The sequence below is a fragment of the Helobdella robusta genome, assembly GCF_000326865.2.
Source record: "Helobdella robusta unplaced genomic scaffold HELROscaffold_2, whole genome shotgun sequence".
NCBI lineage: Eukaryota > Metazoa > Annelida > Clitellata > Rhynchobdellida > Glossiphoniidae > Helobdella > Helobdella robusta.
Window position 1 is genome coordinate 4,428,134 of NW_008704083.1, and position 14,463 is coordinate 4,442,596.

At 33.9% G+C, this 14,463-nt stretch overlaps 2 protein-coding genes across 2 annotated transcripts; both read left to right on the forward strand.

Moving 5' to 3' along the window:
- Window positions 1-384: 384 nt before the first annotated feature.
- On the forward strand, window positions 385-1,911 carry HELRODRAFT_160372 (hypothetical protein; the record flags this gene model as incomplete). Its single annotated transcript, XM_009017334.1, has 3 exons — window positions 385-475; window positions 1,344-1,558; window positions 1,819-1,911. The coding sequence occupies 3 exons, from the start codon at window positions 385-387 to the stop codon at window positions 1,909-1,911; spliced, it is 399 nt and encodes a 132-aa protein (XP_009015582.1).
- Window positions 1,912-11,117: 9,206 nt separating this feature from the next.
- Window positions 11,118-14,261, forward strand: HELRODRAFT_160373 (hypothetical protein; the record flags this gene model as incomplete). The annotated part of the gene is made up of 8 exons (XM_009017335.1): window positions 11,118-11,168; window positions 11,257-11,927; window positions 12,147-12,285; window positions 12,601-12,716; window positions 13,083-13,306; window positions 13,613-13,881; window positions 13,964-14,017; window positions 14,190-14,261. 8 exons carry the CDS (start codon window positions 11,118-11,120, stop codon window positions 14,259-14,261), a joined length of 1,596 nt encoding a protein of 531 aa, XP_009015583.1.
- Between the last annotated feature and the right edge of the window lie 202 nt (window positions 14,262-14,463).

The window sequence follows — 14,463 nt, forward strand, 5'->3', positions numbered from 1 at the left end:
TGATAATAATTAGGATGATGATGTCAATCATGATAAGAGTGATATAAACCATGACAATGATCGCATTAACTTTTCAACTTTTCCATATAATCAGGACACCTCAAATTAATCGAACTCCAATATGTACCAGTAACTTCTTTTAAAAGATTACTGACAATAACTTTAAGATTATTTTTTCCTGGCAGGTTATAGATAATAATGTTTTTTTTTCTTTTTTTCTCTGTTACTAATAATTTCAAAATTTGTTGTTCTAATTAAATCGATAAAAATGGATCTATGTGTAGAACGAACATCAACCAACACTACATGTTTGAGGCAAACAGCACATTAAAAATATGTGGTGGCATGGTATGATAACGAAACACATGAGTTTTTACGAAACAAATGAGTTTGATAGATAGCAGCATGTTGCTCATGGTCGCAAGGACCATTCAACGTGAGCTTTGTTCTTCCAAACAAGTTTCACCTTCAGCCGGTAAGTAATGTTTCTGTGGTAGGATGTAATGTAAGCCATTAAAATTGATAAACTTGCTGCAAATTAATAATACCGTTTGATGTAATTGATAAGAAAAAAAAAAGACGGAGAAGCCATTTCAATCAAAATGAGCCATTAATGAAATATTCTCCATCTTTGCAACTTTATTAGCGCCAGGCATGCATGAAATGACTCACGCACAACATGTTTACTTGTGTTTGCGCGTGTGTACGTGTGAGTGGGTTTATGTGTGTTTTTAGATGTAGATTTCTACGTTTATATATGTGTGTGTTTATGTGTAGATGTAGTTGTAGATATCTATATTTCTGGGTGCGCCTGTGTATGTGTGTGTTACTGATAATAAATTTGAATTTATTTAGTGCAAGTACGTACGTCGATGCGTGTGTGTGTGTAGGGGCTGTGTGTAGAAGGGGCTGACTGACGCATACTTTCATCCAGGAGAACTTTTAGTGCATATTTATGTATAACAATTTTGGAATGCTCCAATTTATTTCTGCACAAGCATTATTATTACTAATATGGAAGTTAAGTGGGACGTGAAGCATTCAGTGAAGTTCCGTACATTACATTGAATTTTAGGACACACACAATGTATACAACACTGCACACATACACAACACACACACACACTCATAGAAGACCAAACCACCACAGACACTTGCACGTACACACACACAAACAAGCATAAATATCTACCGACATTAAATTTTGAAGAGCAATAAAACTTTATTGATGCAATTACGAATTTCATACCAATTTCTACTAAATGATTGCATAAACTTTAAAAAATATTCAGCTGGTTTAATAACTGATTGACTGATTGATTTTTTACGCGAACCGCCAACAGGACAGAACTTAAGGATTGAAGTGACAATCAACCAACTCAACTTGTCACCCCTTTACACCTCAGTGAACCACACCACCAGTCACGATAATGAATATTTAAAATCCAGCAGCAAGACATCCGGAAGTGCTGATGTTGTCGAGGAGATCCTGAAAAACTTCTGCAGCCACCCAGTTCCTTTGATGTACCACGTGGAGGGCGAGGTGTTGCCGGGTCATGTGAGTGTGGTGTGCCCTTGTGTTGGTTGGAATGGTGGTGATGATGATGATGACAATGATAATGATGGTGATAACAGAGAGTGATGGTGACGGTGATGGTAAGTGTGATGATGATGGTGGTTTTGAAGGTCTTTACTGGAGTTTAATAGTTAACAATATTATTAGCTGGAATGATGATGTGTGTGATTAGAATGAGTTATATTTATATCACTACAATGTTAAAATAATTGTTTTGTAATTCATCAAAAAAATTATGACAGCGGTTTGACAAAAAGTTAGTTAAAGCAGACGAAATTTTTTTAGCAATTGATTGTTTAACGAGCTATAAGAAAGATGTTGTATACAGCGGATAGCTGGCATTTGCCCAGAGCCTGAATCAGAAAAATTTATTTGTTTTATAAAATTTGTTGTTCCATTTTGTTTTTCAATGAATCTTGCACCTAAGAACATTGTAGAAGCTCCTTCAAACTTCAACAAACAACAAACTTCTGACTCATCGCCACGTGTGGATCGTTTGTTTTTTCGTTAACACATCGTTTTTTGTGTAGACCCAACGCAGGACTTAAAATTAAAAAATTTCATACAAACTGTTTCACATAAACAAAAAATACTGTACGATATCAATGATGGCTGTTAACTATTATAATTCCAAGTTAAAATTGCTTCAAAATATTTTCAAACTGCCATCAATTTTTATAAAGTTAAAATAATTTTATTACTACTAAGAATTGACCTCGGTTATGTTCCGTCTTACAAATCAAATTATGTGCATAATGTTTCAAATAGAGAGGCTTGTACTTTTAACGAGCCAACAACATCCGAACCACTGGCACATGATGATAGGTACATACCTAGGCGTGGCGATGCGCAAACACAAGCGTGTGTGCGTGTGTGCGTGCGTGCGTGCGTGCCAGAAAATTTATTTGTTTGCACATAAGGTCATAAGAGGCTGAAGGTAGGCGCTTATAAATATTAAAGTACATTCGCAAATGCTTGTTTATCTGCTTGTATGCTAATAAGACGGGCTCAGTGAAGTTTTTAATTTACGCTTTTAATATCTTCAGTTCGCGTGTTGCGATTGGGAGGCATAAATTTGAATTATTTTTATTTCGCTCCGTTCTATTAATTCAATATATTTTATTAAAATGATAATATACCGTGGGTTCGTTAGTCTTCGTAATGCGCATCCAGCGGGCTTTCTCACTCTTTTGTTAACGCTGGCATAGTCACTTTTTTGTTGTTGTTTATTGCAGTTCTTTCTGGACTTGTGCTGCTGCATCTGCTGCTGCTGTTGTTGTTCTTCATGGACTTTCGCGATAAAATTCTAAATTTTCGCATTTTAACGTTGACTTTGTTGACGGTGTTTGCGGGTAAGTGGTGATGTTTCAGTGATGTCTTAGTTGTCGCAGAGCTGGTCGATCTGAACAATCTTGCCATTTTGATGCCCTGGTCTTCACGCTGAATTTGACCACATTTTTTTCATATTTGTTTTTTAGGTTTAGTTAATTGTTATTATTTTTCATAGTATGAAATGTAGTGAAACATTTAATTATTTTTAAATTTCAATAAAGTTGTATTGCAAATATCAATGCTAATGTGAAGACCAATAAATATTCGCATTTTAAGATAAAATATTGAATCAGTATTTTGTCAATAATGCAGCTCTGGTGGGTCAACTCCATTCACGAAAATGAGGATAATTTGTTTGAACATTATCAATCGTCAAGTTAAATTAAATTCAAATATCCATCAATACATATAACAAAATATTATATGAATAATATGTTCAATATAAAAATTCACATGAATTTAAATTGTCAATTTTTCAGTTTGAACTTGTAATTCTTATTCAAATTAAATAAAAAATTATTGAAATAAAAATGGGACTTAACCAAAAAAATCTAAAAAAACGAAATCGAACCATTATTTCAAAATTTTATTTTATTTTAATTAAATTTAATTTTCGAGAGATGGGATGAACCGTTAAAAAAAGTTTAAAGTTTTTAAATTAAAATTAATAACCTAAATTAGACCTTCAATAATTTTTTGTGGCTTTAGTTTTCTGAAAAATCTTCTACTAAGTAAATAAAAAAATTTCATTTATGTAAAAATTACTGCAAAACTCAAGTTACCAGAATCTAAAAATTTTTTAATACGAAAAGAAAACTCCCTGCACACACTCAAACATACATCTCAAATTTTTTTTTTCTACATACAAAACGCCAAAAGTATGTTTGCAAAAAATCAATGTAGAAAAATTGAGCGCAAACATCCATCAATCAAAGAACAGCCAGCAACAAACACAGCTTAGCATATTTTCGGCATCAACATCTTCACCGCGCGAGCAACTTAACGTTGCACTGCAGTTTCATAAACCCCTTTGATATATTTATCATGATGACACTGCGTTAATGTGAGCGCCTCCCTTACTATTCAACACACAACTCGTCTCTTGATTTAGAAAATATCTCTCAAAAGTATATTGCTACTATTCTTACCTTAGATAGTTTCACCTATTTTGCTACAACTGCAACTACACTGACTTTACTAATACTACTACTACTACTACTACTACTACTACTACTACTACATCTGTGAATACTTCTACGAGTTTAATACTACTGATATTGCTATCACAACTAGTACTATTACCACCACCATCACTACTACTTCTGCTACTACTGTTACTACTGTCGCTACTACTACTTCTGCTGCTACTGTTACTGCTACTGCTACTACCACTAGTACTACTATACTGCTACTATTTCTACTACTCTTACTGCTGCTACTACAACTAATCTCAATATTACCACAGTATCGAAAGGTCAACGAATGTGAGAATTTCTGTTTTGCCGAAAAAAACGATTTTGAAGATTTAAAAATTTTCAACATTTCACTACAAACGAACAGAGTTCAAATTTTTGAAGTACTTTTTAGAAAAATTAAACAAATTTAATACTTTTTAATGCATAGCAAAATTATTACTTTTATTAAACGTTTATTTTAATCTGAAAACTTTACAGTAATAAAAAGTAACACTTTATTAATACTTCACCCATTTCTGATAGTTTATATAAAAATATATTTGAAGTTTTATTCAAAAAACACGTTTCAAAGACTCGTACCCAAGAGAAAATTTAAAACATGTTGAAGGTGGGGCAAAAATTTTAAAATGTTAAAGTTTGACTGGAAGCCAAAAACTACTATGGCTTTCCTGGCCTACTAAATCCTCCACTGCCCTTACCTTCATCTTAAACTTTAAAATTTGTAGCTAGTTATATTCAAAACTTAAGAAACAAAACGTGAGAGTCGGTGATATGTGTTAAAGATTTTGGAAACAGATTACAATATCTATTTGAAAAAAAAATTCATCTAATGTGAAAGTTTAAACTGATTACTGAATTTCAAATTGATTAATTATAACAAATATATTTTTTTCTATGAAAAGAATACAATTTTTACTACTACTGCTACTACAACAACAACAACATAAACTACTACTACTACTACTACTACTACTACTACTACTACTACTACTACTAATAATAATAATAATAATAATAATAATAATAATAATAATAATAATAATAATATAACTGCTACTACTAAAACAACAACTACTACTACTACTGCTACTACTACTAATAATAATGATAACAGTAATAAAAATAATAATAATAGTAATAATAATAATAATATTACTTATGCCACACGTTTTAAGAAATTTAAAATCTTCAATGCCAATTATTATTTAAAAAAATTTGAAAGATAATTAGAACCGGTGTATCGGTTAAAATGCAAACTGAGAAAAATGAAAGTTCTCAAGTTCTGAAAAAACTTTTCCAGAGGAATTAAAACTGTTCGTTGAATTGGAAAAAATTTGATCGTTCATCTGTGAGGGCCTATTGAACATTCAAAGGCCGCGACTACAAAAATTAAAAATATAAGCCATTTTGAAAAAAAAGAGACTTGAATTAAACTTTATTTCTAAATAATTTTCAAAATAATATTGCTGAGAGAATATTAATATAATAACGACAAGTTGGAATGACATCGGCGCATTATTCAACAGCAACAACAAAAACATTGATGGCTGTATCATTAATAGCATCGTTGTATCGCAAACAACCCTAGCGAAAATGAACCATCAATTCTAACAATATAAAAGTACTAGCTACAAAAACAACAACATTTCACACAACTAAACTATCCCAACAACAATTCACACAACTAAACTATTCCAAAAACATCGCATACAACAAAACTATCACAACAAACCTGACAGCAATAACAAACATTACATTAACAACTATAATCAACAACACTATGCAAAAGCTGCAGAATATATAGGCTGTTATCATCACTCAACACACACAAACAAACACACACACAAACACACTTATCAACAGACAAACACCTACACGTCAAAAACAAGAAAGTGATAGCGGCATATAAACGCGTCAACCACAACAGCCCCACCACCATCACCACCACCACCATCCACCACCACTAACAACAACAGCAGCCACATCACGTCACTCGCTCGCACAGGCACAACAAAAGGTTACGATCAAAATAAAATTTCAAAAATTTCCCGCCAGATGTCTTGGAATAAAGAACAGGATGAAACGGATAGGAGCTTCCTGTGCGGTCGGCCTAACAAATTGACCTCTCTACTGGGATTGACCAGCGCGGAGTTGAAGCACTTTGATGAAAAGTCGGTTAATAAATTTTAAATTGACCATGATACACGATAATGATGATAATGACAATAGTGGTGATGATGATGGTGGTGGTGATGATGGTAATGATGATGATGATGACGATGATGATGATAGTGAAGATGATAAACATATCAACAACAACGACGACAACGACGATTATGATAATGATGATGGTGATGGTGATGATGATGATTACGAGGACAAAGATGATGATTATTATGATAATGATGGCGATTAAGATGATGATGACGACGACGACGAGTTTAACGACTGCAACCTTGGCACAAACGACAATGAATATGATAATAACAAGAGCAGTGCTGATGATGATGGAGATGGTGACGATGATAGCGATACTACTGCGACAATGATGATAATGATGATGATGACAATAACGAAGACGGTACTGATAATGATAATAATGGTGATGATAAATCTAGAGAGGATGACGATGGTGGTGAAACGATTGCTAAAATAGAATGTTTTACGGATGAAAATGATAGTTATGACGAAGCGATAAGAATGTTTTGATTGTAAATGTAAGTTGAATTTGTGGCATAAATTGAGAACAACAAAATATCGTTTTGCCTGGCTGGTGAGTGGCTTTATCATTGGCGTCCTACAAATTTTGTTGTGGTGCTTACAAAACAACCATGCCTTCGTTGACTGATCAGTATTTCAATTTGTTGCTACCTGCTAGCAACTTTCTTGTTATAGGATATATTGTACTTATTTATCACGTTATAATTTATGTGTTTTTTCAACTTAAATGTGCATCTAACTTATATTATTATTTTTATAATACTCTGGATCATTGACTACAAGTGTTTAAGCAACTGTGCTTTCTGGATGAGCTCCTCAGTAAACTCGATCACAATCCTCCGGCCATCTTTTAATTAATTTGTTTTTTTTTATATTAAATTTGAGAAGAATATGAAAGATTGTCATTTTTATTGTTATTGTATTTAAAATGGAATGAATGGTGCTCTCATTTCCAAGTCGTGTTTATGTTGTTGGGTTGTGTTAACTCGCTGCACAGAAGTTGCGTTGTTGTTTGGTGTCTGATGTTGGGAGCCCGCTTAACGCCATGTTGATGTGAATTTCGTATTTTTAAACTCCACTGTATGGGGAAATGTTATGTTCCATGGTGATAAATTTCTATAGCATTATTATTTAATATTCCATTTTTCCAGATTCTGCATTGTGTACGTTCCGATGTTTAATGTTAATGTTAGCTTGTTTATCTCCATGTGATTGATGTGGTTTTAGCATTGTTATGCATTGTACATCGCTATCATTAAACGTCATTACGTCAACAGTTTCATTGCTGGAATGTCGACTTGAGGGTTTACACCAACACACACACACACCCGTTCACACACACTCGTACACACACACACACACACACACACAAACACACACACACACACTATAAATAAATATATAGCATTTTTACCACTATAATTCTATAATTCTTACACTGATAACAGGATTTCATATTATTATCTTTTACCACGCTCTGGTTTCAGTAACATTTTTGACAGAACTCATTCCAACACCAACCCCACAACCACTACACAATTTATTTATTATCTGCCTTCAACTTCAATTTTCAACTGCCATCTCTACTTATTCAATATCTTTAATTAATTCTCTATTATACACGCTCGTGTCAGCTGCCATTCATTAGCATCAAATAAACATCTCAACGAAGAAGAAGAATTATTCTCAAAGACAGTGATTTGAAATAATTTGATTGACTATCTTTAATAACCTATTCCTAAATATAACTCACTTTGCTATCAACCTATCAGTTACTTTCATATCAATCTACCTATTAATTTACTCTATTATTTACTTATCAAATATTTCAGACAGTCAAATTAGAGAGAAAAATAGAATTTGGTTGATTTCAATTTTATATTTTTCACATTTAGCTCTCTTCGAAATTGAAAATAATTGTCAGTTTGTAACAATTATAATCCTCTGACAGCAAAATTATTTTAAGTGTGAGTCTCGATTATTTCTGAAATTTTTTGGATGTATACTCTGCTTGCGAGTGAGTTGCTTTTTAGAAAGCAGTTGTTGAATGATTTATTTTGATTCAAGTTTTGTAATTGCCTGCAAAAATTGAGATTGTAACAGACCATGGTCTAAGAGTAACTAACTATAAATTATAGTTATCCAGACGTGCCATATTTCAGTCTAGTGAGGTGTTTTCATTTAATTTTAAAGTTGAAGATTAATCCACACCTGATGTGATACAAAAGAAAATATGATAAACAAAACAAACCCTGACAAAGGGGATCAATAAAATAATCAGATCAAACATTTACACGACCAACCATGTAGGCGTGATAAGCAAGCGTTGCTCATTTGGGATTCGATGCTCGCTTTTGCGCGTGTGAAGTAGAACATTGCACTGAGACAAAGCAAACTATTCATTAAATTGAATCAAATAACATAATTAATAAAATAATACAACCTAATTAAATGACACAAATTAACAAATAAAATAAATTAGAGCAATGAAAAGAACAAATAAACGAAAAAAAAACAAATAAAATAAACAAAACAATGGCTTCAACCTCGGCTGACAGAAGGAAGATATGCTCACTCGTAAATTATTCCATTCTTGTGGCTGTGGTGGTACGCGTCTCCATTTTGTTACCGACATTCATTTTTAGAGTTACTTTTTCATTGGATTCAGTCGGCAAAATGGAAATCTCATTCTAATAAGGAACTTACTAACGATAGACAAAATGTTGAGACCAGGATATTCTTATTTAAGCTAGATGTTTCTGTCAATGATTTTGCACTGTTGCTTGTGTGTTTGTCTCTCCTCTCTCTCTCTCTCTTTCTCTCTCTCTATCTCTCTCTCTCTCTCTCTCTCTCTCTCTCTCTCTCTCTCTCTATCTGTCTTTTCTTTCTCTCTGTAAACATATAAGTTTGTTTGTATATACACATGCGAGCTGTGATTATTTTGTGTGTTTACTTCGGTTCTGTCTTTATTACTGCGAAAATCGAGCCAGTTGCATTTGATAGAAGTTTTGAAAAGTATGATTTCAATTTTATGTTGATAGACCGACAACTTTGTGAACTGGTCGATACAATCTATTGAAGATCAAAAGAATGAAGTTGTTTGAACTTTTTTCACTTTTTTTATGTGTTCATTTTTTTCTTCGAAGCAGCAAACTGTCAACATTTCCAAATCACATTCTCTTAAACGTAGGCACATGAACGTTTGAATTTCGATGATCGCTGAAATAAAACGGTTCGTTCATTTTAATAAAATTAATTTGGCTAGAAGTGTAAATTATTTTATCATTTTGTAGAAAAATTTATTTTTTTACGTTTTTGTTTCTTTAAAACTTTGTTATGACATACTTCAACTAAAGTTGATTATACATTTATCTTGTCATATTACGTACAGAGTCAAACCAGGCAGAACATACATGTGTTGTGTGTATATGTGGGTGTGTATGTGTGTCTGTAGATATGTGTGTATGTGTGTCTGTATACATGTATAAATGTGTGTCTGTATATATGTGTGTACGTGTGTCTGTACACATGTGTATATGTATGTATGTACGTAACAGTGGTTGCCTTGGAAATAAATTGAGAGTTGTCTTGGAAAGAATCCGTCATCCCCATCAGCATCACGTGTTACTCCTCTTCATTATTTCTCCGCAGGTCGAACCCCACATTATGGATGACACAATTTCAAACGAAACGCCACGGATTGTTTCATGCATACGTACCTTATAGATAGAAATATTAACACTACTGGACAATATTTGTTGGCGGATTTTTTATTCCCTGTGTTTGCTCCCTGTGATTTAAATGTAATGTTGCCAGAATTTCATTCACATTCACTTTTAATTTCTAAATAAGCAATAAATAAAACAACCAAACGATTTCAGATTGATTGTGAAAATATTAACAGTAGTAAGGCAGTTGTTGGAAGTTATTTGCTGAAAGTTGTGTAGGCGGGAGTGTGGCGATAGATGAATGCCGAGAGTTAAACATAATTTACTGATGGCACATGAACGAATAAACCTGCATGTTGTTCGCCATCATCAATCTAACCGTCCTCCAGCATATAATATCCATAAGAATGACCGCACTATCAATATGCGTCTGTTTTATTGTGCTGTGTTAATCATGTGGTATTCGTGTTGCTGTTGTTGATGTGTTGGTTTTGTATTGTTGTTTCTGTTGGTGTTGGTTGTTGTGTTGTTGTGTTGTTGATGTTGTATTGTTGTTCGTGTTGATCATATGTTTTTCGCGCCCATCATTTCTTTATGTTTATGTTGGTGTTGGTTGGTGTGTTGTTGTGTTGTTGATGTTGTATTGTTGTTCGTGTTGTTATTTCTTGTCCGTCCATGGAGTTTGATGTATCTGAAGATGTAGCGCCGTTTTGGTGATCAGTATTGCTGATGGCAACATGTGTTTGGTGATCTTTTAAAATCTGTCTGCGCTCATATCCTGCATGTTCAGACGGCTTTTTATGATTAAATTTTGTTTGTTTTTTATCGGAGTTGATAAAAAATGCTACCAATGATAACAGCAATTATTTACTGTTATATAAAAGTAGTTGATCGGTTTCAAGTCGGTGACAACAATTTTTCAATAATGTAACGACCATTAGAAGTTCAATAATAACAATTGCTTGGAAGTCTTTATTTCAAACTACGTAGATTTATAGACGACTAAAAAATGTATTATGAAACGATAATATAGACGCAACTCATGCAGTTGCTTTGTAATGTTGTATCACATCACAACTTGTTATATCGCATCACAATTTATTACATCACATCACAGCACATCACATGACCTTGTGTCGCACATGCATCCTAACCCTAACCCCACCCTCACGACAGGTTCAACTCGAAAAGCCACCACCACCACCACCACCATGATCGTCAACATCATCACAACCGTCATCATCACCATAACGATCCGTGTCAGGCGTGTGTGACGTCATGCGCACGTAACATGACGTCATCATTGACCGCGGGAAGCACGGCGCACGTTGCTATCGGAGTTGACCTTGAACTTCAATCAGCCTGGTTGCCAGGCGGTTTGTTTTGTTGTTCCCGCGAGAAATGCTTCGACGTTTGCAAGAGTTCGCAGGCCGGCAATGTTTACGCTGGCAACCCCCCACGCAATATGGCTTCTGTATTCCGGGCAGGTTATGATGATAATGATGGTGGTGGTGGTAAAGGCAGTGATGATAACTATATTGGGTTTGGCAATAGGAATAGAATATGTTCATACGGCAGTTGCAATGTTTATGATGATGCTGGCGATGGATATGATGGAGAGAAGAACGAACTATTTCCGCAAGTAAGAAGTGAAATGGAAGAAACTCCTAGAAACTCATTAACTAAGATTTATGATGATGAGGATAGCGATGATGACGATGACAATGATGTCTACGATGACGACGACGTCTACGATGATGATGATGATGATGATGATGGCGATGGTGGCAATGGTGGTGACTACGCTGGCTACAAAAAAGTTAATAATTTTGCAAATGGAGTAAACGAATACGCCAAATGGAATGAAGAAATGATGATTAATGATGATTATGACAGAGGAGCAGAATTCGCAACCAAGTACGTAATTATGATGAGGTTGGTGTTGAGCTAATGTCTTGTTGATATGAACCCTATCACGTTTTGCCCCCTATCACCCCTTGCCCCCTATGACATCTTGCACCCTTTCATACCTGCAAAATCATCAACTTATAAATTGTTGATTGGCTAATAAATTATTATGCATCATAATAATTATATTTTTGTCAAATTAACAAGACTGTTTAAAATGTTTGTAAATTTTTTTCCAATTCGCAGGTATAAACTGAATTTTAAGCCGGTCTTTCCCGACGACGCTTCCACGTTTGCATGTCACGTGATACCTCTGGCTGATTACGTCATATTTGACTTTGATTACGTTGTCTACTTTGATGAGCAAAACAATAATTTTGATGAGGTCAAGGATGTGGCACGAGATGGACTGATGAAATATGATGATGATGATGGTGATAATGATGATGGTGATGATGATGGTGATGATGATGGTGATGATGATGGTTCAAGTTCCAATAAGATGTTCAACTCTCTAAACTACCGAAATTCTAACAACAACTCTGTGAATGATCATCATCAGCACAAAATAACCTTACCACCACCACCATCATCATCATCATCATCGCCACCATCATCATCATCTCCTTCAATTCCAACGTCATCATCATTACAATCTTCACCACCATCTGATGTAAAGCCTCGACTCCACAATGACCAGGAAGTTGTTGAATTAAAAAACTCCGGTGAAATGGATGCAAAGGGAGAGAAACTGATTTTGAAGAGAGGGCGATATGTAAGAAAGTTCGGTTCCCCCAAAATGTCGCCAGATGGCCAGTTAGTTGCACGTGTGCATTCAAATTACTTTCAAGTTCTTTGTTCGTTTGCTAACAAGCGGGCACTTTGTTTAATGATGTAAAATTCACTCGTTCATGAAATTGGCTGTTAGGTATTGAATGACAGTTTTTGTTTGATAGCCACGAATAGTGGTTGAATGAAGCACACTAAATTAATGCTGCCGATGATGATGATGATGAAACTGATGATGTAATGATATCATAATCTTCTGAATGTGAATGAAATGATGATAAATAATGATATCCTAATCTACTGAAATAATAAAACAAACAAATAACAACAAATCCGATAAATAGCATTCACTTTATAACTGCCCGTTTACACTTTATTAAACTCCACAAACAGAATATTCTCGATAACTTATGAGCCTCACTTGAGTACTGAGGCCGACCTGATAGAAGGCTCCACATCAATGTCATCGTTCACAGCCGGTAAGTATAAGGCGAGCATGAGCGCTGCTGAGAATTTATTGACTCAACTGAATGACGAAAGGCTGCTATCACAAATTCAAAGAAAGCCGTTAAAGGTGAGAGCTCTGAGGCCGCAAGCACTGGATGAAGATATATGGGGTGAGTCAACGAACATCTCTCATCTTAAATTATTCTTTTTTTGGCTGAATGTTGCCTATGAAGAGAAATATATTGTGTGTTTTGCCTCCTATTAATTTCAATTAGCTGCAATAAATTGGTTCGACGTTATATTTAGCTACACATAATTGCCAGTCATTCTTTTGTTATTAATTCTAACAAAAATAGCTCGTATATTTGAAAATATATTAGCGTGATTTTTTATAATATTTAATCAACAATTTGTAAATGTTAAACATAAAATGACTGTTATCTTGATAAAAAAAAGCCTGCAAACTCAACTGACAGGCAAAATAAATTGTGATAAACGTTACGAAACAAAACATACGCTAAAAAATGTTGACGAGATAAGAAAGATTACCAGTGAGAAAGATGACGTCATCGATGAGTTCCTGTCACAACTGACAACTACGACAACGTCAAATGGTTCAACGGTCACGCCCTATGTAAGGGACCCACAAATTTCTGTTTATAAACATTCGCAACGATTTGTCTACGAGTTGAGAAACATTTCACAAAACGAACCACCAAATCTTCGTTTCTTAATCCCAGAAAATGTTTCTATTTTTAGATTTATTCATAATGATTCAATTCTATTGGTTGATGATGACAAATTGTACGCCACGTTGGCCTGGTTAGAGGAGGGTTTTCATTGGTTGCTGTCAGTTGGCGGGAGCCTCCATCAATGTCCAGGTCAGTTGGTAAATGAATTTTCTTTATTTATTCCAAATATTCAAACGCTTCAAAACATAAGCAAATTCTCTCTCTCTCTCTTTCTTTCTCTCTCTTTCTTTCTTTCTTTCTCTCTCTCTCTCTCTCTCTCTCTCTATATATATATATATATATATGTATACATAAAATTAAGGTCAAGACTGTCGTAGATACAATTGTTAAGAAATATCACTGTATTTTCAGCTTTGATCAGTTTCTGGTCTAATTTTTCAATATTTCGTATTGTATTTTATCATTGTTTTTTAAATTATCTATAAAGAAACAATGCTTCTAACTATTTTTTCATTTATTTATATTACAGAAATATATATATATATATATATATATATATATATATATATATATATATATATATATATATATATATATATATATATATATATAGATATATAGATATATATATATAT